This window comes from Paroedura picta, chromosome 7 (genome assembly GCF_049243985.1).
Source record: "Paroedura picta isolate Pp20150507F chromosome 7, Ppicta_v3.0, whole genome shotgun sequence".
NCBI lineage: Eukaryota > Metazoa > Chordata > Lepidosauria > Squamata > Gekkonidae > Paroedura > Paroedura picta.
The window spans coordinates 97105146-97127663 of NC_135375.1; the positions used below are offsets into that span (position 1 = coordinate 97105146).

Here is a 22518-nt window from a genome sequence, read left to right on the forward strand (position 1 = left end):
AGCCAAGTCTCTCCCCCCCCTCTCTTTCCGGGCCTGAGGGAGGCTTGGCGGCTTCCGGGTGCGACCCTTCTGGGGCACCCAAACCAATCAAGCCGCCGGGCGGCCGCCTTCCCCGCTCGGCCGGCCGCCAGCTCTGCCTTCGGTTTCGCCAGCGAGCCAGGCTGGGGCGGCCGGGCTGCCCTCGGATGCCCTTCCGCGGCCACTCGGCCCAGGCTCGCCCCCCCCGCCCGTTTGTCAATGAACAGCCCCCTCCCTCCCTCCCTCCCCCCCAGGCGTGGCCCCGCCCCCGGCCCTTCCCAAGGCTCCGCCGCGGGCCACTCGGGCGCCGCCCCCTCCCCCTGCCCGGACCCCCCCTCCCGGGTCCCTCAGCCAATGCGCGCCGGGCCGTAACTTAACTTTTCTGATTGGAGGCCGCGGGGCTGAGTGACGGGCCAGCCCGGCGGCCCCCCGCCTGCAGCGCTGCCCACCCGCCGCCTCGCGGCTCGCCCGCAGGCTGGAGCCCCCGCGGCCGCTGTCCACACGGAGCGGGGTCCTGAAAGCCGGCCGGGAGCGAGGGCGCCGGGCTGGCCCAGTGGGGAAGGCGCCCGGCGCTTGAGCCCCCGGATTGTACGCGCGCGCGTTTGTGTGTGTGTGTGTGTGTGTGTGTGGGGGGGGGATCCGGCTCGCACCTCCCTCGCGCAAGGGAGGGGAGCCGGCCAGGTGGACACCTAGGCGCAGGCGCGCAGCCGCTCACAGAGGCGGACCAGCCAGCCGGCCGGCCACCACACTGCCCGAGGCTTCCTCTCCGCGCGCGCGCGCCCACCCCCTCGACCCCGGGAGCGCCGCGCGGGAGGAGCGCGGCAAAGTTTCCTGCGCGCGCGCCCGCGCTCGGAAGAAAAGGAAGGGTGGGGGCGAGGAGCGCGTGAGGCGGGACGCGTGGCGCGCGCCACGAGCAAAACACGCCTCTCCCTCCCCTCGCGGCGCTCTCTCTGCCTGGCTCTCTGGCGCGCGGCGGGGATGCCGCTGGCTGGCTCGTGCTGCCGCCGCCGCCGCCGCCGCCGCTGCTCCTCTGGCGCCTCTCCAAGCGCAACTTCCCGCCAACTTCTGCCGCCGCCGCCCTGAGGGCGCCCCGCACCCGACGCCAGCCCCGACGGGGGCCCGACCCGCGCCCAGCCCGCCCGCCCGCCCGCCCGCCCGCTCGACGGCCCCGCCGAGAAGGCGCCCGCCCGCCGCACACCAGCCCTCCGGCCCGGAGACCCCCGTTGCTGGGCGGGGGGAGAACGGAGAGGGCCCCCGGCGCACCGCCCGCCGCAGACAAAAGACTCACCCCGGGAGCCCGCCAGGGAGGGCAGCCGACGAAGAGGGAAGGAGGCGAGGCGCCACCGCCACCAGCCCGCCCGCCCGCCCGCAGGACCCGCCTGGCAACGTGGATCGGCGCACCTGCTGGCCGCCTCTTCGCCTCCCCGGAACGGGATCGCCGCGCCGCCAACACCGCCGCCGCCAGCGCTTGGGAAGCGCGCCGGAGACGCTCGAGGGGGCGGGCGGGCGGGCCGGAGGGAGGGAGGGAGGAGGCAGCCCCGGGCAGCAGCAGCAGCAGCGCCGCCGCCAGCCCTCTCGCCCCCCGCGGGATTAACGGCCTCGAGGATCGCTGGCTTTCGCGGAGCCTGGAGTGCGGGGCCGGCGGGGCGTCCGTGCGCTTGGCCCCCATCCGCCCGTCCCGAAGAGCGACGCTTGCCCAGCCCCAGGCCCGTCCGCCCAGAAGCCGCCGCCGCCGCCGCCGCCGCCGGGGAGTCGCAGGGAGTTTAGTGTGGCCCGGCCGTCGTCCGCGCCGCCGCGCCGCCAGCCCCGATGGAAATACACTGTAAGCACGACCCGTTTGCAGCGATGCATCGTAAGTAGAGGCGGCGGGGCGCCCTCTCCTCTCGCGCGGGGGCCCAGCAGGCCGGCACGGGCAGGGGGAGGCTGGCGGGGGGGGGGCATTTAAAATAATAATCATCATCATTTGGCCGCCAGCGGATTGGGGGCAGCGCCAGCAAGGCGGCCGGAGCCGGGCTCCCTCGGGGCGCTTGCCGAGTTCGGGGTCTGTGCGCTGCCAGTGCCGGCCCTCCGACCCAGCCCCGCAGGGCCGGAGAAGAGGCAGAACCGGCAGGAAGGGCCGGGCCGGGGGGCGCTCTCCTGGACGGGCGGCCGAAGGGGGCTCTCCTTCGCCAGGGACGCCGCTCCCGCTCCAGATCTGCACGAATTGCGGGCGGACGAAGACGCAGGAAGAGCAGCAGCCCCGGCTCTGAAACCTGCAAGCCGCGCGGAGCCCGCAGCTCAGGCTCTGGGAGCGGCGCACGCACTTGGCCGAAAGAAGCGCCCCTCGCCTTTGTGGCACCCTTGCCGGGCACGGGATTCGGGACCATTGACCGACCCGGCCAATCCCATTTTCGAGGAAGGTGCCCTCCGGAGGGAGGGAGGGGGGGGGAGCCTTATGCCTCTTTTTGACTACTAACCCCGGGCTCTTCTCCTCCTCCCACCCTTTCCTTTGTGTGTGTTGCAAAGTTCAGGGCTGCCCAGGTTGACTTTAAAAAAAAGAGAGAAGCCCTAAACCTAAATATCGGTTGGAGGGGGGTAGGGAGAAGGAAAGAGAAATATATTCTTAAAAAAAAAACCCGTAAATTTGAACGTTTTTAAAAATCATCTTTAAGACAATTCTCACCCCTCCCCTCTCCCTTCGACAGAAAACTATATTTAAAAGTTATAGGGGAGAAAGTCGAGTCTCTGGGGTGGGCTGCTCTTTCCTAAACATCCCCTCTAAAAAGAACGTACCTTCTAAAAAGAAACCCAGGCTTCATGAATGGGGAATGTGGGTTCCTTTTATTCTTATCACCCTTTGAAATTAAAAAGGAGACAAAACCCGGCTGCAGGGATCGGAAGTCCGGATGGGGCACAACGTTTAAAAGGCCCTTAAAAACTTCGGCACTTTGTTTAAGTTAACCGGCGGCGTGTAATGTGTTTGCATGAGATTTGTTGTGCTTGAGAGGGCTGGAGGAGATTTATCCATTAGCACAATGTTATGTGAAATGACAGCTTCTCTCATGGTGAGTTAAAGGGTGGATTAGATCCAGAGATTTCAAGGAAATATTGGGTAGAACGAATCGTATTTCCCTCTCGCATCGCAGCCCCTTTAAGCAAGACGGCTGCTCTTTTTGGCCAAATAAAAAGGCTATCTATCTATCTATCTATCTATCTATCTATCTATCTATCTATCTATCTATCTATCTATCTATCTATCTATCTATCTATCTATCTATCTATCTATCTATCTATCTATCTATCTATCTATCTATCTATCTATCTATCTATCCCATCTTACCTTATGAGACATTTTCACTCTAGATCACACACAGCACGACAGGAGAGCAAATTCCCTGGGAAGTATTGCAAGGATCATCCATTTGACTGAAAGAGCATTATGGCACAAATTACAGCTGAATATTTCTTGGGCGGGGGACGGACGGACGACAAAGAGAGAATACCCATTATTATACACATATAATTTTGGAAATAAACTTTAGATCAGCCCCCTGCACTGGGAAAGAAAGGGGGAAAGAAAGGACACCGGAAACAAGTCCTGCTTCCCCCCTGATTCTTGGGCTTGCCTTTGTGCTAATTTGACAAGCGACCATGTGCGGGGAAGCTACCAAGGGACCGGGGGCTCCCTCCATTAACCTAAATAATTATAAATCGATATTTTGCCGCGAGAATTTGACAACAACGAAAAACAAACCGGGAAACTGGATGGGGGAAGGACAGCCATCCCGGGTGCCTTCCTTCTTCTCTTTCCCCTTGCTAATTTTATTTATGGAGCTGCGCGGAAAGAACAAGAAAGAAGAAAAGCAGTTGTTGTCCATCTCGGTGTGCTTGTGCCGGTGTGTCCAGGGGAAGGGAGAGAGGGCTTCCCCCATGTCTTCACCCAGAAAAGCATTTTGTTTTTAAAGACGTGCATCCATCTAGCCCCATCGAGCAAGCAACCCCTTCGGTAATGCTACGTTTCCTCCGCTTGACCAGGAAAGCTGAATTTCTGGCCACTAGGCATAGGTTTGATTCTAAAGCAGCACACAAAGAGCCAGGTTTCTCTCTCCCCCCCCCCCCAAAAAAAAAACCCTAATCCAGTTTTAGCAGCACTCTGAACCAGAGCGGCCCTTTAAAACTCGAAATAAGAGAACTTTCTGTAAATACAAATAGAAAAAACACTCCCCAAAGTCGTCCATTGCAACTACAGCAGCCAATAAACACGGCCAGGTTGAAATCGCCTTTGGAAAAAGCGGCTGGTCATTGCTTGGAAGACTTTATGGATGTTCTCTACAACCCGTCTGCATTTTGATCTGAGGAAAACCCCCCCCCCCGAAACATTCCCTCCCTGTCTCATATCAGCTGCGTCAAAACATCCAGGCAGGGAGGAGAGACCCTTCATGCACCGCGTCAGAGTGTGGGAACATTTCCATGCCATTAAAACTAGACCTTTACAGGTGAGGAGAAGACCAGAAGGGAGTAAGAACACCCCCCCCACGCGCATTTTCCTGTGTATTTTGTCTACCTCTGACTTAATTTTTCATTGTAATTACTCAGAAGTAATTAGGTGCTTCTTTTTTTGAAGCTGGTCATTTGGGAGCGAGGGTTAAATAGGGTTTTTGCACGCTGGAGTTAGTTACTGAATTAGCCAGTGTTGACCTGGCTTCTTAATTAGCATGACAGAGCTGGGCAGAGGGGGAGAAAGGATCTTCCCACTACTTAAAGTTAACAAAACCCCCACAAGATTAAAAACTGGTCAATTTCTCTTAAGGTTCACTGTGTAAAGAAAACTTTGGTCTTGGTTTAACTCCTCTCCTTTCATGCAGTTTTTTTTTTAATTTAAAAAAAAGCCTGTTTTGGTTCTTTGTTGATGCCTTCGATGCCTGACCCACTGTCATTAAAGGTGCACCGAAGAAAAGTTAGATTTTGGAGACCTGGGGCGGGGGGGGGGAACATTTTTTTTCCTGTTTAATTGACATTTCCATCCAACCATCTCTGGAATGGTCATGCAAATGCTGAGCTTCCAAGAAGAAAATCTCAGTGCCACTCACCTGCTGTGTAAAGTGTGGACTAATGTGTGGGATATGGGCCTGCTTCCCACCCCCTAAAATGCTGAGTCAGCTGTTTCTTATAATGCCAGGAGGACATTTAGATGCCGAATTCTGGATGAGATTCGAGGTGTAACCAAAAACGAGCTAAAAATGCAAACAATTCCCTTTACAACCGTGTCAGAAAAAGCTGAGGAGAGAAGCTGGACAGACATTTGAATTAAGGCTTGGCGGTATCACAGAAAACAAACAAACATGCAGAAGCCAAAGATACTGGGCATACATTTCAAAGGGGCCTGGTCTTATTTACTTAAAAAAAAAACAACACAGCTGCTGTGGCAATGAAATGTGTTAGGTTTGTGCCTGAAGTTACAGTCAGGAGTTCTACTTAACAGCAGACAAAATATCTGCCCATTAGGAATATTTAAAAAACAAGAACAACCACATTTTCTGTCCAAAGAGAACTCCCTCTGCCCCTCTTTAAACCACAACAGTTTCTTGTTGGCTTGGATGGCTTTCTCTCTTCCCACATGTGGAGTCTGGTAGACAAGGTAGTCTTCCACTCCTGTGTGCATACACATAAGTAATGCACCTGCTTTTACAAATCTATAAAGCGTGTGGCTTGAGAGTGTGTACGCTGGCATTCTATGTCCACTCTAGGCTTTAACACTCACATGCACTTTATTTCCTATCAGTCTTACTTTGCAGCAGTTTTCCCTATCAGTACTGAATTAATCCTGCACCACGCTGGAAAGTTGCTCCCCTCTCCCCTTGAATTTTAATTCTGCAAGCTGGAAACTCAGGCCGGCTGGGAGAGATCAGAAGACTACCCTGTGGGTACCAAGTAACCAGCTCTATCTTTCACAGCCCTGCTCGGCTCAGGCGTTCTGAGAATGAATGATTTGACCTTCCAGGGCCTTGTCCTCTTTTGATGTCTTCCGTTTCAATGTGCTTGACTGCTCTTTGAAGCTATCAAGGAGATCTGGTTCCTTCCTCACCCCAGCCTCCCCCTTTTGCCTTTAAAACACTGGAAAAAATGTCTTGTCTGATAATGGAGAAGGTATACACTGAGCTGAAGGAGGCATCCCCACGGGATGCCATTCGTTTTCTTTTTCATTTGAGCAAGTTATTCCCTTTCCGTACCATAAATTTCTCCAGCCAGAGAGACGAATGGCATAAATCCGGAGGCCCTTTTAACTGCCAGCCAGGACGCTCTGGAAGGATGTGGGCTTAGCTCAGTCTGTATATTTTAATGCGGTTTAGCAACCCACAGACCCAGACTACTAAGGAAAGGGGTGTCAGGGTTCATCAGCCCACTTGGGGCCTTGCTAGGAGAGTTTTTCTTGGCTCTCCTTGCAGTCCAGACCAATTGGAGGGGAAGCTCCAATTGCTCTACACCTGTCAGCATTCCTCTGTTATGTGTGTTTTAGGCTTTTCTAAAACTCAGCTTGCTCAGACTTCATTTACAGATTTAACTTGCCATCTTTCTTTCTTTCTTTCTTTCTTTCTTTCTTTCTTTCTTTCTTTCTTTCTTTCTTTCTTTCTTTCTTTCTTTCTTTCTTTCTTTCTTTCTTTCTTTCTTTCTTTCTTTCAGGATGTATAACTCCAAACTGATTATCACCCTTCCCCATCTATAGATGCACTGCTTTCCTGCAGTTGACTCTGAAACAAGCACCACTACATTAATTCCCAACCATGAGTATAGGATGGCAAATTGCAGTCTTTTAAACAACTAGTCCCATTAGCACTAGTGGGGGTGAAGCAGGCCAACTGGGCATGGGCCTGCAGCCATTACTGTCTTTGATTAAAACATTTGAGTGAGGACATCCAGGAGAAATCGGTTTTATTGGTAGAATTAACGAGTCTTGTGGCCTTGGTGGTCTTTGTACAATAAGATGCTAAAGATTCTCCATCATGTCGGCCAGTTACATTTTGTTAAAATATTGGCCATTCTCACATTTGGAGATGATCCTGATAGTCGTTTTATGCTGACTTTTTGTTTTTAATGAGTGTAGATGGTTAAAGACTGTTAAATTTGATTTCATCAGGGCTTCACTTTCACTGAACAGTCTATCTGTCTCAGCTAGGACGCCAACTCTAGGCTACATAACTTCTAGAGCAGGGGTAGTCAAACTGCGGCCCTCCAGATGTCCATGGACTACAATTCCCAGAAGCCCCTGCCAGCGAATGCTGGCAGGGGCTTGTGGGAATTGTAGTCCATGGACATCTGGAGGGCCGCAGTTTGACTACCCCTGTTCTAGAGCAAGCATATAGAGAAAAGTGAACTAATAAATCACACCTGTTTCCGGCTGTTGCAACATTAACTTGGATTTTAAATCAATACATATTGCACTGAAATGCTAATGAAGACCTACATGCATATAATTCCTTGGCTGAAAGTTGCTTTGCACAGATCTATAATCTTGGAGGTTTGTCAGCAGGCAATATTTGTATGTACAGGAAACAGTTTGTGAAGAGAAAAGAAATGACTGAAAATCCTATATAATCTACTAAGCGGCTAGCTTTATAATGAAGTATATAGGACGTTTAGCTCTTAATTCAGAAAACATCCCCTTCCTTCTTTATCACCCAAGATGGAATTTTATAGTTCTGAAAAAGAAAAGGATTAATTTTTTAAAAAAAGTATCAAACTTAATTTCTGAGGTAAAAGCAGTTTTGAGTCATAGCCAACTGGAAAAAAAAAAGAACAACAACAGAACAACAACAGAAAACTTCCTTCAAAAATACCAGAGATTTTAACTGAGAGGTGACTCAGTTTGGGTTCCAACTGGCATTTTATGATGATTTATTACATGTTCTGGCAAGTTTAAATGATATTTGTGAACTTTGACAACAGTTTATCCATGGTGAAATGGCTGGATTTAAATACAAGCGGCTTTTATTTGTAACCGATTGATTTAACACAGAGACAGTTTGATATGTCAGCTGAATCCTTTGCAGTTCAAGCCCCTCTGTAAACAGAGATTAGTCTATTGCTTTTGCTGGATTCTGCAGTTATTTGGTCACAACATTGCTACTTCTCTTATAAGTGGTTGGCATGATTAACAATTTGAGAGTTAATTGTATTTTCTCACTCGGTTACAAGGCATTATATTTTGCACTCATTGATTTCACCCAGTTAGCTGCTCTTCATCTAGCCAGCACCTCTTTCAGATTATATGTTTTGTTTTAAGGAGGCCAGGGAAAATCTGAAGTCCGGAATGCTGCTGTACCAAGACTGGGTGAACCATCTCAGTCCCATACAAGAATCCTAATTCATTCAGAGATGGTTGTAAATTATACCAGTCAGAAGTTATTCCATGCACATACAGGGCCTTTCTTGAATATATTTGCAAGTCAGCTGTGAACCTGAAAGTGGAAAAAGCCAGTGCTTTGGCAGAATCCATATTTGGGTCAAATAAGCTACATTTTTGAAGACAATTGTCATAATCATAGCATATAGGCACCCTTCAGCATTTACATAAAACCAGTACTTCAAAAAGTGAGCAAACTTCTGACTTACAGTTTTCCTCTTAAATTATATATAATTCATATTTTGCTAAATGTTCACGAAAATTGGCATTAAAATTTCTTTCAACAGAGGAGTTTTTTTTTAACAAAACCTCAGGCCTGATTCTCAAGCCACGTATTCATAGTTACTGAAGCAATTAGAGTGATACAAGTGTAAAATTGCTATCAGTGTCAAATTAGGCTTCAGTAAATAGCATTGCCCCTTCTCTCAGCAAACAAACCACAGTCTGCATTTTAAGAAATGCCAAAACTCATATCAGCGTCAAGATAAGTTGTTCAGGGCTTGACAGTAGAGGGGAACGGGTAGTGAGCAAGAACATCTGCATGTGTCTTCTTAAAGAGTCACAAAGACATTTTTCCTCCTCTCTGCTTGTTTTATTTTTGTTTCTCTCCCCCCCCCCCCAATATGTTTCAGGACATGGAGGAGTGAATCAGTTAGGGGGTGTTTTTGTGAATGGGCGACCGCTCCCTGACGTAGTCCGCCAAAGGATTGTGGAACTTGCCCATCAAGGCGTCAGACCGTGTGATATCTCCAGGCAACTCCGGGTCAGCCATGGCTGCGTCAGCAAAATACTCGGCAGGTAAAAAGATACCGGAATTCACTTCTTCTTTTTTAAAGAAAGTAAATATTGGGTACTGTATTTCGGTTACAAAAAGCAAAAAAAAAAAATAGATAAGCTGAAGACTTAGCAGAGTTTTAAAAAGAGGACATTCCGATGATCATTAGAATTTTTGAAGAATTATTTCTACAGGCCATGTTCGACTCATCAAAGCTAAGATATGTATCAAAATACGTTATTTCAAGTCAATTTAAGGCATGGAGGATATGCTTCCCACTGAGTTAAGCAGACAAATCTGTGAGCCATAACAGTACAGAAAACTCAGAAATCAGTGATTGATTATTCAATGAAAGGTACCCTTTTTGTTGTCTAAGAACCACTCTACTTGAGCATTTACAGTCATTGTTATAAAATCTCTATTTTAAGAGAGCTAACCAAATCTAGTGCAACACTTTTTGGGATATATATACCACAACCCGGAAAAGTCAGCGGCGTTTTAATCCAATTGAAACCAGTGAGTTAAAACCCCTAAATCATGGCCATATTTTCCTTTCTGAACATAGCAAAAATAATGCAGTTGGAAGTGTGCTTTGTTTACGCAATGAAGTGAATTTGCAAGAAGAGATTGTTCTTAATTTTTTTTAATTTAAGTTTGTTCACAGTAGAGATTCTATAAACAATAGCACGATGCTGTTAAAAAGTACGCATTTTCATTTTTCTCTCCCTCTGCAGTTTAAAATATAATTTGACTGAGGCTGACAAGTAGTGTGATTTAGGGGCATACTGTGTTTTGGAGCATAAACTGTCCTTCCACACACAGTAAATAACACACTTCCAGTGCATTTTGCAACTGGATTTAACTGTGTGAAATGGCAAAACCCACTGGCAAATGGTTGCTAAAGTGGACTGAAATAGCATTATTCAGCATGGGTGAAAGCATTCATTTTCAAAGTTTTCCTTTCATTGAAATAAACTGATCAGATACATCCAGCTGATTTAAGTGGACAGAGGATCACAATTATTAGCCTGGCTCTTTTGAATGCAGAATAGGATTTACCTATTGCTCTGCTTTCCATGGTATTTAAGACCCCCCCCTCCCAATACATAGGAAGCTTATGCTACATAAAAGCTGTTAGTATTTAATTTGCTACAGGGTCCTTTTTTCTCTTCCATGTGCCCAATGTATTGGGAAAAATCTGACTTACGGCAGGTTATTTTATTTTCTGTTAGCTCTTTCATTCCCGCCACCCTACTAATATAAGGCTGTGGTTTCAACAGTTTTTGTGAGAACTAGCGATTAATGTGGGATGCAGTTGCATGCACACTGACATGGGAGAAAATCTTCTTGGACAGAATGGGATTTACTTCTGAGTAAACATGCATACACGCCAGGCTAGGTTTTGATCAACTCTGCTTCACCAGCATATATTCATATTAAATGTCATCTTAACTACCACCTCTCCTGTATTTTTAATATCCTTTTTAAAAAGCCTGTAATATCATAGTTGTAAACTGTAATTGGAAAGCTAATGTTCTGCAAACAGAACCTTTTCCCTTGGAAAGTTATGCAGTTTCATACTAATTAGAATAAAACTTCCATAAAATGTAATTTTGATAAATCAAGGCTCCTTTTTAAAGGGCATTCTTTCCACACCGTTGCATATGGTTTCTTGACAAAGGGTACAAATTCTACAGGTTTTTTTGAGTGTTGCGAAACCTTCGCTGAATCAAATGGCTCTGCATAATACCCAATGCTGCCGAATCTTTTCTTTGTCCTTACTTTGGACGTTGTTTTAGAAGCTGAGAGTCAGTCATGGGGTGAAATAGTAGGATGTCCTTGTAAGAAAGACCCTTGCTGTCTTATATCGATGCTGTCTTAAATGCATTTCAACAGACTAAAGGGAATCTCCCATGATTTTCTACTGTTGTGTGTGGAAATATCAAGGCAACAAGTTACGGTTCTAGCCTAAAACTGTTTATTTTGAAATTGTTCACCTGAATGTTAGCAGGACTACTCTAGCTGTAGGTTTAAACATTCTCAGGCATTTATTATTTCCTGAAGAAGACAGAGTGATGAACTCAGGAAAAAATGCTGCCATAAATATCAATACTATTAGAACAGTGCAACTAGAACTAGTTTTGAAAGCCTACCAGAAGCCATTATAATTTTTGTGTAATATATTTGAGTGATGTTTCTTAATGAGGAATATGAACGGCAGCAGTCAGGTTGCTGACATTTCCCTCCCCCACCCCTTTCCAATTCAGAGACTAGCTAACCATTTCTATTAGTATCATTGAATAAAACTAATAAACAGGCAACTCATTTACCTATCAGAGAGAACATCAAACAGTTTTTACTGTTTCCGAATAGATTTGTCACTAGATATATTTGCGTTACTGTGGAGCTAAGATTTGAGCTCCGGAGCTTTGTCATTTAAGTTGTCAACAATAAATTGGAATTTCATAGCTCATTATTTTCATAACTAATAATTACAGTTGGTAAAATGTCACTGTAATTGGAGCTCTCTCTCTTTCTGGTGTGTGTGTTTGAGGGGATAAAAATATAACGTGATCCCACATGTAAAATAAACTCGATTACAAATTCTGGAGTCAATATTTCTTAATTTAAAACATTGGCATAGAAGACTGAGCAACTACTGTGGGTCATCCAGAGAAATAAGTATCAACTATTGTCTCTGACCAATACGCTGTTTCTGAGCCAGCCTGGTTATGAACCCGGCAGATAGTGGTTTTGACTTGATGTGAACAATGTTGCCTTTCTTGATGGAGTTTCTAGTGACCAAAACAGGATCTAGATTCGCTGGCTGGCCCTCATCCCAAATATAGAGCTCAATATGGATACTTCCATTCAAAATTGAACATTGCATTCTGGGAACTAGTCTCTTTGGATTAATATTAAATATGAGGGCAGTCTATACAAAATTGCAGTTTGTAGCACAGTTTGTTGCCTTGTGTTGTCTGATAGGTGTTTTCAAATTAGGGTATTCTGGTAGTGTGAGTAATAACTATTATAAAATATATTGGAACATCTTTCACCCTTGTCTCTCGCTCTCTTTTTTTTTTGCTGAGGTATTTATTAGACCTAATAGCTGGCCTGATGTAAAATCCTGTTTATTCACATTTTCAAAGATGAATGACATAGAACCATGTTGATAGATGCCCTAGTATCAGGAGGCTGGAGAATAGGTGAACCTGGAAGTTTCTGGTCCGAAGCTTGCTTTAACCATGATCTCGGATGGCTGCCTTATGCACACCACTCTCTTCACTAACAATACAGACCCACTTTGTAAGAATGTGGTAAAGATGACATCAGTATAATGTATATGAAGGGCTTTTGAATTAGCTTGAACCTTTATATATATGTAATATTACTATTATTATAAGAAGTTCCTTGATCATGCATTGGGCCTTCCTTTATAGCACAGAAATTGTCAAGAAACCAGGATACAGTATTTAGTTACTGACGACGAAAACACATGAAGATTAGCTGTTTTGTATTAAAATATCAAAACAAGGAAGCTTTCACAAAACCTTTCAATTGGTAAAGACCTGGTTTATAAACAAATGAAAGCTTGATTCTTAAGCTGATTACGATTTATGTTCTTGGACTGAATCCTTCCGTTGGTTTTCATGGGAATAAACTGACTTAAATTTATGTTCTGTACCATATCTCAGTTGAGATTCATCAAACAGGACATTTGTTTCACAAAGGCCTTTCAACAACTATATGTTCTGTGAATTGTTTTTGCAATATTAACATGCACCATCCATTAGCAGACTGTCAATGAAACAGGTGAATGAATGAAGGATCACAAATACTTTAGAAGAGGTCAAGCCCTGAGTCTCTACTCTTTCGGCTCGGGTACAATATCTCTAACGGAAAGGCTAATCTCTAACAGAGCTTGTCTTGCTCTGAAATTAAGGTTTCCTGAAACAAGCCTGAATAGAACAGCAAGCCATTTTTTCCAAAATCCTATGAGAACAGGAGATACCCTGTCTAAGTTTTTAGAAGAAAACTGGCCTAGAAATACAGCAGTGAAAAAGTGAGCAATGTCCTATTACATTCTGTTGCAAAATTATCTTTGATGCCATTGGTTCTAGGATAGCATTTTGACATTTTCTAGTTTAACAAGATACTGGGCTCTAACAAGAGATTTTGTTTAGAAATGATTGTGCAATTAAAAAAAAAAACACGTTGGGATGCTGAAACACAGTCAGATGCTGGGTCCAGAAAACTGATGGTGATTTCCTCACATCAAAAACAAATTAGAAATTTGTCCTAATTGAATGTAACATGAATATATGCCTTCTGTACAGACAAATTATAATGACAGAAGAACCATTAACCACACAGAACTGACACCCAGCACGATATACGCACACCTTTATTTCCCTTGTTTGATTTCTCAGTTGAGATTATACAGGTTTGTTGTCATGACCTCAGATGGTGCCTGATTTAGTTCAAAACAGCAGAGCGTTGAGTCCAAAGGGCGCATTTTATTGCCAAATAATTCCTATAATATACCCGCATTCATTTTATTTATGCCCATGTAGCAGAAAATGCTTGGTGGAGTCTACTTACTGTTCTCATTAGTAAATTACAATTGCTTACTTATGAGAATGGTGTTTAAATACAGTGAACTGATAAACTAGTAGAGCTATTTGCATAAATAAAGGCAGCATTTGAGACACAAGGAAATAATTAATTTTTACTTCCTGAAAACGTTTTTGCATAATTAGCATGTTAAGGAAAAAAAACCTTGCAAGAAGGAGTTAACAATTTGCATTAACTGCACCTTTCCCCTATGTTTTGATGCTGGTCAATCACCATAAATAAAAGAATGAATTAACTGCACTTTTAAAAATTGTATTATTTTACCTGACATTCAGTTTGAAAAACATGGCAAGCCCTTACAGTAATTTAATGCAAAGTGGATATGTTCCAAACCAAAAAACCCTGATGCTGGTGGATTTTTTAAAAAAAATTACTGTTGCCATTACTGTGTAATAAATACATTTCAGTTGAATTTCTTTATATTAACATCACTTCTATCATCTTGCTACCATGAGAATCATATGTCATACTTGTTAAATCCAAAAATAATATATAATCTACCCTCTTCTCAAAGAATTAGGGCAAAATTAAATACTCCTAAATATATCGTGTTTGATTGGTGTATTAAGCGTGTGCTAAAATCTTTCCAATTGAAATCCTGGCTTAGAGTGTACCTGTAAAACTTCTCATAGTTTACTGGAGAGCCTTAACTTTAAAAGTGAAGGTAAAGGTATCCCCTGTGCAAAGCACCGAGTCATGTCTGACCCTTGGGGTGATGCCCTCCAGCGTTTTCATGGCAGACTCAATACAGGGTGGCCTTGCCAGTGCCTTCCCCAGTCATTACCGTTTACCCCCAGCAAGCTGGGTACTCATTTTACCGACCTCGGAAGGATGGAAGGCTGAGTCAACCTTGAGCTGGCTGCTGGGATTGAACTCTCAGCCTCATAGGCAGAGCTTCAGACTGCATGTCTGCTGCCTTACCACTCTGCGCCATAAGAGGCCATAACTTTAGACTGTATAATTGTTGAGACAACTGAAAATGTACTTCTGTGATCTGGACATAAATATATTTTCCTTTCTTGAAATTTTACCCTAGGTACTATGAGACTGGAAGCATTAAGCCTGGAGTTATTGGGGGGTCAAAACCAAAGGTCGCCACACCCAAAGTAGTAGAAAAGATTGCAGAATATAAGCGCCAAAACCCCACCATGTTTGCCTGGGAGATCAGGGACAGACTCTTAGCGGAGCGAGTGTGTGACAACGACACAGTGCCCAGTGTTAGCTCAATTAACAGGTAAGACCATTCTGGACAATACAAACGAGACAACTACAACATGTGTTTACTGTAATTTATATTATTGAAAAACGGAGACTGTTTTGATCATTTCAAGGATGTTCACATGTGAAAAACTCACCTATTGCAAATTCCTTTTGCACATGTTCTGTTTGCACCTAGTGCTTTGGATTCAGTAGGAAGGACCTCATGGGGAGCAACATAAAATCTCATACCTTGGTCTTGCCTTTCCATATTACTGCTGCGTTACTGCTGATGCTTTCAAATGAGTAGCCGTGTTGGTCTGAAGTAGCACAATGAAATCAGAGTCCAGTGGCACCTTTAAGGCCAACAAAGATTTATTCAAGGCGTGGGCTTTCGAGTGCAAGCACTCTTTGTATTTGTACTAGGATATGTAATCCATTTCCTCCATGGTTGTTCCATTTAAGCCAACCTCATTGTTCCAAAATATGTGGCTTGCTGAGGACACTCTTTGTGAATTATTACATTTACTAGTAATAAAGCCCGCTGTATGCCGAATACAGCGGGCGCTAGAAACTGACCTTGTCGGGCGGCGGCTCTCTGCCTAAGTAGGCATCCCTGGCTAACAACTGAAATCATTGTGCACTCTGAAATCTGTGCACTCTGTAATGCAGTGGTCCCCAACCTTTCTGAGGCTGGGGACCGGCCCGGGCTGTGCCCGGGCCGCGCCCGCGAGCCGCGCCTGCACATCGGGCCGCTGGCTGGCAGGGCCGCTGGTGGACTGTTTCTTCCTGGAACCTTGTTGGCTGCACGATAACGCGAGAGGCGGCGCTGCAGAAGCCGGGGCAGGAAGCGAGCCGGGAGCGGCTGCGAGGACATGGCGGAGACCATTGTAAGTTGGGGGCGAGGGGGTGGTGCGCGGGGGCTGCGGCCTGCGTGGGAAGATCGGAGCCCCGGGAAGCTGCACTCTGCTGAGGTTCCCTCGGGCGTCAGGCCAGGAGCAACTGCAAGCCGCGCTGCGCGCGGCTCGCAGTTGCTGGGGCTGGGAATCAGAGGGAACAATCGGCAGGCGCTTCGCGCCTGCCGATTGTTCCCTCCAATTGTCTGTCATGAGGAAGGGTCCAATCCGGACCCTTCCTCATCCCGGACACATCCCGCCCCAGAACGCCTTACTCTTTTATTTAGTCCGTGGCGCCCGTGGCGCCACGGGCGGTGTTCAGATGTTCAGATATTCCTGTGACACCAAACCAGAGAAGCAAATTCCCTTTAATATTAAGGGGATTTAAGCATTCTCACTATGGCCTTTTGTGCACAGCGGCAGCTACTGCGTGCTGCCGCCGTGCCGTTATGGTGGGGCAGGATGCCTCGCCGTTCCCCAAGTATTTACGGGGGCGGGGCATGCTGAGCTGCCCTGGCGTAGTGCGCGCGCTCTGAACGCTGGGGCCAGGAGTTAAGCCAGAGTGGTGGGGGGGAGGTTTGGATGGCCTGGGGAGAGTGGGGGGGGGGCCCAGGCCCCCTCCACATGCTCAGGTGGGGGCAGGGGGTCACCCCTGCCAGCTCCGGGCCTCCGTGGAGCCCACAGGGGTGTGCGGTGTCTCTACAGGGACACCGTAGGGTCGGGGATGGGCAGGCCGACAGGCCTGGCGCTGGAGATTGTGCACAGTGCCAGCCCGCCGCAACCCCAGCTTACCCAGGAAGCTACGGAAGATCCCGTGTTTGCTTCACACCGGCCTTCCGTAGCCCTAGGCCAGGAGGCGCCCACGCTGGTGCCAGCAGCGAGCGTTATCGGTGATTTTCCCCGAAGTGCTGCTGCCGCCAACTTGGGCATTAAGGCCCGTGCATAATGGGCCTATGTCGGCTCAATCAAAATGGACAATGCAATTCAAGTTTGGCCTTGGATTCAGTCTCTGGTGCCAATTAATGGTGTTGCAGGGATCACTGAGATGTCACAGAGTCTGCGGTGCATACTCACAAAAAAGGTGGGCTTCCTTTTTTGATGCTCATCTTGCACCTTTTGTCTAAGCTAGGGGCTCATGTAGACATCTGGAAAGCTACAGTCCTAAATCAGGTTTTCTCAACCAAGGTTTCATTAAACCCTGGGTTTTTTTTTTTTTGACAGCCTTGGAAGGGTGTCCCAAATGGGTGAGAGTTAATTAATCTTTTATATATTTTAAAAATGTGTTAAACGTTTATTGGATGATATGGCCATATATATGTCAATTTTCTTTTTCCCCCAAATGGCCAGTGAGGGGCCTGGAGGAACAGGGAAGGGGAGGGGCCCTGAGTGGGCGTGTCAAGGGCTCTGCTTCCCAACCATATTCTGCACGCTCCACTTCTGAGGTTTCTTGAAGTCTGAAGAATGTTTCAGGGGGTTCTCAATGGTAAAAATGGTTAAGAAAGTGCCCTAAGCTATCAGCAAAATTTTAAGGAGCCCTGCTGATTTTCATACACCTGAAATGCGTCCTGCTACTGTTCAAATTTTATAAGTGGATTTTTGCCCACCATGTATGTTACATTACTGATTAAAGAATGACCTCTTAAATTTCAAGAATCTATCAAAGTCTCTAGGTGGAACTGAATATAATTTCTAAGCAATTTTGCTTAAATGTTCTCAAAACACTAAGAAGATTTGTACTGATTTATATGTAATAAAAAGGTGCAGGTTTTTTTTGTTTGCCTCGGAATTGACACTAAATATTTGGCAAGTTTTTGGCAGAAAAAAAAAGAACTAGAAAGCCCTATTTACTGGATGCTCTGTATATGATAATTTCACCAATTTTGTCCTACACTACATGTATTTTTTTTCACCAGAAATTTGATGTTCGAACTACAATTCATTCGTATTGCTGGGAGCATATTTTTGTGCATTTAAATCAATATAGCAATTTACTCATGATTAACTTCTGTCCCACTAATTTCAATAGGATATAAGTGTAACTTTGTTTGGGACCATTTTGCTAACCAAATAATTCCAAACAGGTTGACCTGTTTGCAAGACACTCATATGGTGTAGAGAAAACAGTTTAAACTTCTTTACCTGGATCTCTCTCTCTCTCTCTCTCTCTCTCCTTCTCTCATATACACACACACGTAGAAGAAGAGTTGGTTCTCACATGCTGCTTTTCTCTACCCAAAGGAGTCTTAAAATGGCTTACAGTTGCCTTCCCTTTCCTCTCCCCACAACAGACACCCTGTGAGGGAGGTGAGGCTGAGAGCAGTTAATAAAAACGGTCACCAAGCTGGCTGCGCGCGTGTGTGTGTGTGTGTGTGGGGAGCGGTGAATCAAACCCAGCTTGCGAGATTAGATGTCCACGCTCCTAACTACTACACCAAGCTGGCTCTCCACATACATACATACATACATACATACATACATACATACATACATACATACGTGTGTGGTTTATGTTTCTACTGCAATGAACATTCCAGTAGAATGCGTCCTGCTAAATAAGTCCTGCTAAACAAAACTGTGCCGGTTTTGAATTTATGAAAAAGTTTGGCCAAAAATGAGAAGTAAAACAACAGCTTGACCTATAACCTAATTAAAGCAAGTACTTGGAGTTAAGCCAGTTTAGTCCCAAGATTGTCAAGAGTTGGCATAAATCCAGATATTTCTGGGTTTTGGCTTGGGCTGTTTGAATAAATTTTCGCCCTGAAAAATAAGACAAAATAAAACCCTGAAACAATGGTGCGTTGTGTTTGACAGAAACTCTCAGCTGAATTCTGGAATCAGCCGTATTCATGCTTAGGGTTGCCAACCTCCAGGCTGTGTCTGGAGATCTCCTGAGATTACAACAGCCCTACAGGCAACAGAGCTCAGTTCACTTGGTAAAAATGGCTGCTTTGGAAGGTGGACTCTGTGCATTATACAAAACCCCACCTCCTTAGGTTCCACCCCAAAAATCTCCAGGTATTTCCCAGCCCAGAGTGGGCAGCCCTGCTCATGTTATTGACCATGCTTTTATGAATTACACAGCCCTGACTACATGGATATTTACTTTAGCTTTGCTTTTATTTAATTTTCGAGCCTGTAATAATATTACCCTAGAGATGCAACTCAAAAGTTTATATCAGCAAATACTTTAATACAGAAACAAAATTCTACAGGTTATAAAATAATCCTGCTATGGCATCTCGACCTTCACATTCATTCTATAGTAGCCTCTTGTGGCGCAGAGTGGTAAGGCAGCCGTCTGAAGGCTTTGCCCATTAGGTTGGCAGTTCAATCCCAGCAGCCGGCTTAAGGTCGACTCAGCCTTCCATCCTTCCGAGGTCGGTAAAATGAGTACCCAGCTTGCTGGGGGGTAAACGGTAATGACTGGGGAAGGCACTGGCAAACCACCCTGTATTGAGTCTGCCATGAAAACGCTAGAGGGCGTCACCCCAAGGGTCAGACATGACTCGGTGCTTGCACAGGGGATACCTTTACCTTTATAGTAGTGACACTGAAGTATTATGTGTTATGTTGGCGCTTCTTTTGATGTTTAGTTGCTTGACTTGTACCCCATGTTTCTCCCCCAGAGGAACACCAAAGTGGCTTATAGTGGTTAGCTAGCATGCATTCATGTTCTCACCCATACAGTGTGTGCTCATAGAAGTGGCTTATGTAGAATTTAATATTGTATTTCTTATTCCCATTTAGAGAAACTGAATGCAATATTACCTATGGCCGTTGTTGTATGTTTCCTGTAAACAATATGCAGTCTGGTTTAACTTATTTTCCTCTACACTTGCACAAACTTGGAAATCCCCAAGCCTGCATCATGTTTATTTAAAGATATAGTTAATGCATCTTTATAAAAAATTATTTGGAGGATAACTTTGCAATGCCAAACAGAGTTAAACCATTCTAAACCCACTGACCTCAGTGGTCTTGGAAAGTTGGAATTCTGCTTAGGATTGCTCTGTAAATACCATTTGGTTGGATACTGCAGGATTTCTTGTGGTTCCACAGGGCCTGTAAGACAGAGCTCTTCTGTCAGGTCTTTGGTTGAAGCCAGGGCATGGAAGTTCTGGGGCCCCTCCATACCTAAGACCAACTCTATCGGAATGGTTGGCACCCTGGGAGTTCTGCCCTGAGGTGGGGAGGAAGTGATATTTCTATTCCTTTTTATTAACTGCTGGAGTATGCTTGGGTTTTAATATTTTAAATTTCGTGGGGCTTTATTTTTTTTCTTTGTAACCCGTCGCGAGACGATCCTCGTAGCAGCGGGTAATAAATCTAAATAATAAATAAACATTAAATAAAATAAAATGTGAATGATAGAGTTCTTATATATAAGATCCACCACCACCACATTTTTATAGCCTGCCCTTCCTGGTTGGCTCAGAATTTACAGAATTATTATGGTCTAGGTAGATATACTTACCTTGTACCTATCTTGTGTACCCTTTTTATTGTGTATATGTTTTTATTTTATTGAGTATATTTTTTTTTAAATTAGAAAAATACCAATGAGGTTTACTAAACCGTCTGGTAATAACGTTTGGTCTGAGGAGTTTGAACATGGCGATTCTTTTCCGGCAATTTGTCCCTCTCGGTCTGTTTCTCATAATAAAGTCCAGATTATTCCACCCTAAGCATTGATACTGCAGGCTCATTTGGGCCTCCGGTTAATGCTCCTTGTCTGCTGAACATATTAAAGGTTTGCAAGGATGAGGTACCCTTAGTGAGTACAATGCTTTACAGTTCTTGAACGGCAAGGAACAAAGGCCATTTTATACGGTTGCTTTGTGGCATTTGTATTTGTCTTCTGAAATCACTGTTTATTGTAAGCCCTCTTGTGAACTTCATATTAAATAAATAAAGTGACCCAAGAACTGCATAGATTTTCATTTGTGGAAACACTACAGGAAGAAGGTGTACTTCTCTTACCTGTTTCACATAATAGCTATGTGAAGAAATACCTGAATTAGGAGACTGTGTCATTGTAATACATGTCTCAGCATAGTACAATGGAGACTGTATCAAAGAGTTTCAGGTAAAACTGCAGAGCACTGTGGCATTTGCAGGAGGGGGGGAACGGAGAATTATAGGAGCATTATTGGAACAGCAAAAGACAAAGAAAAGGGGGAGAAAAAAAATGTAACCTAAAAATTGAATTAAGAACCAGAAGGTTAAAGAAATCCAAGTGTAAGGACCCAGTAATGCTATATGTCAGTGTATCACAAGCTTATCATCAAATATACGAAGACATATGTATTTATTACAAATAAATTAAAATCACTTATAACCCCAAGTAATAGCCTCAAACCAGAATAAAATCCTACAGTTATGCAAAAATAGACCTAATGTGACTCTGACCATACGTGCTTTGACCAGATGGCCTTCTACAATGGTCAAGCATAGTAATTGCACAGTGGTTCCAAACACTGAAATAGTAATACAATAGTTTCCAAAAACTGGACCAAGTTGAAATTGTTTTAACTGATATCTGCAACACAAGGCAGAGATAAGTTCAGAGGCCTCATATAGATAAACTCAGCTTAAGTACACCAGTCAGTAATAATATACCTTCTTATCCTGATCCAAAGAAATATAGTGCACAGGCAGTATGGAGCCAATGTTTTGTAGCAGTGTGATAATAAAAGTATTACTGAAACATTCTAGCCAGATTTGTGAATTATTTATGTTTTAATATAATATGGTCCTTAGGATTATCCTACAGAATTTGCTGCTATGAACACTTTCAAGTGAGGATTTGTGCATGTAAACACAGTGGGCATCTGTAGGGATGCCAGCCTTCAGGTGGGACCTAGGGATACCTTAGTATTGCAGATTATCTCCAGACTATGGGAGAAATGGAGAAATGCAGAGTGGATTCTATGAGATGGTACCCACTGAGGTCCCTGTCCTCCTCAGGTTCCACCCCTAAAACTCAGTTTTCCATCCTGGCTTTGGCAACCCTACTCCTCTATCCCCAGCTGGTAGCCAGGGAGGAACTGGGAACCCTGGACATATGCCAAAGAGCCATGGTGAATTGCAAATCTCTGGCTTATGCCAATGGATGTCCTTGAGCATTTGGAGACATGCAATCTCTCCCTTGCTAATGAATAAGCATGAATGTGCCCCCCAGACAAAACTAACTCCTAGGGATCAGAACATTTGGGAGATGGTAAAAAGTGGTTTTCATACAGAGGCACCCGTGGCCTATTAATTGTACTAATATTCTTGATGATTTCCATAATGCGACCCTCCTAAAAGCATATTCTGCTTGCTTAGCACTCCCTGCTGCCACACTAAGAAGCAAGGAGGAAAATAAACTGTGAGATATAGCATTTGTTGTTGTTGTTGTTAGGTGTGAAGTTGTGTCCGACCCATCGCGACCCCATGGACAATGATCCTCCAGGCCTTCCTGTCCTCTACCATTCCCCGGAGTCTATTTAAGTTCGCACTGACTGCTTCGGTGACTCCATCCAGCCACCTCATTCTCTGTCATCCCCTTCTTCTTTTGCCCTTGATCGCTCCCAGCATTGGGCTCTTCTCCATGGAGTCCTTCCTTCTCATGA

The 22518-nt window shown here is 45.1% G+C and overlaps 1 protein-coding gene across 5 annotated transcripts in view; it reads left to right on the forward strand.

The window, feature by feature from the left end:
* The first annotated feature begins 1170 nt into the window (after positions 1-1170).
* The window catches only part of PAX5 (paired box 5), a 265617-nt gene continuing 244269 nt past the window's right edge, over positions 1171-22518 (forward strand). For 3 of the 5 annotated variants that reach the window (XM_077345566.1, XM_077345567.1, XM_077345568.1), the window contains exons 1-3: positions 1171-1870; positions 9031-9196; positions 14848-15045. In XM_077345566.1, coding sequence (XP_077201681.1) covers positions 1828-1870; positions 9031-9196; positions 14848-15045 — 407 coding nt within the window. In that variant the 5' untranslated portion in view covers positions 1171-1827. The remainder of the gene's footprint in view (positions 1871-9030; positions 9197-14847; positions 15046-22518) is intronic. The other 2 variants (XM_077345569.1, XM_077345570.1) reach the window with 2 other exon arrangements.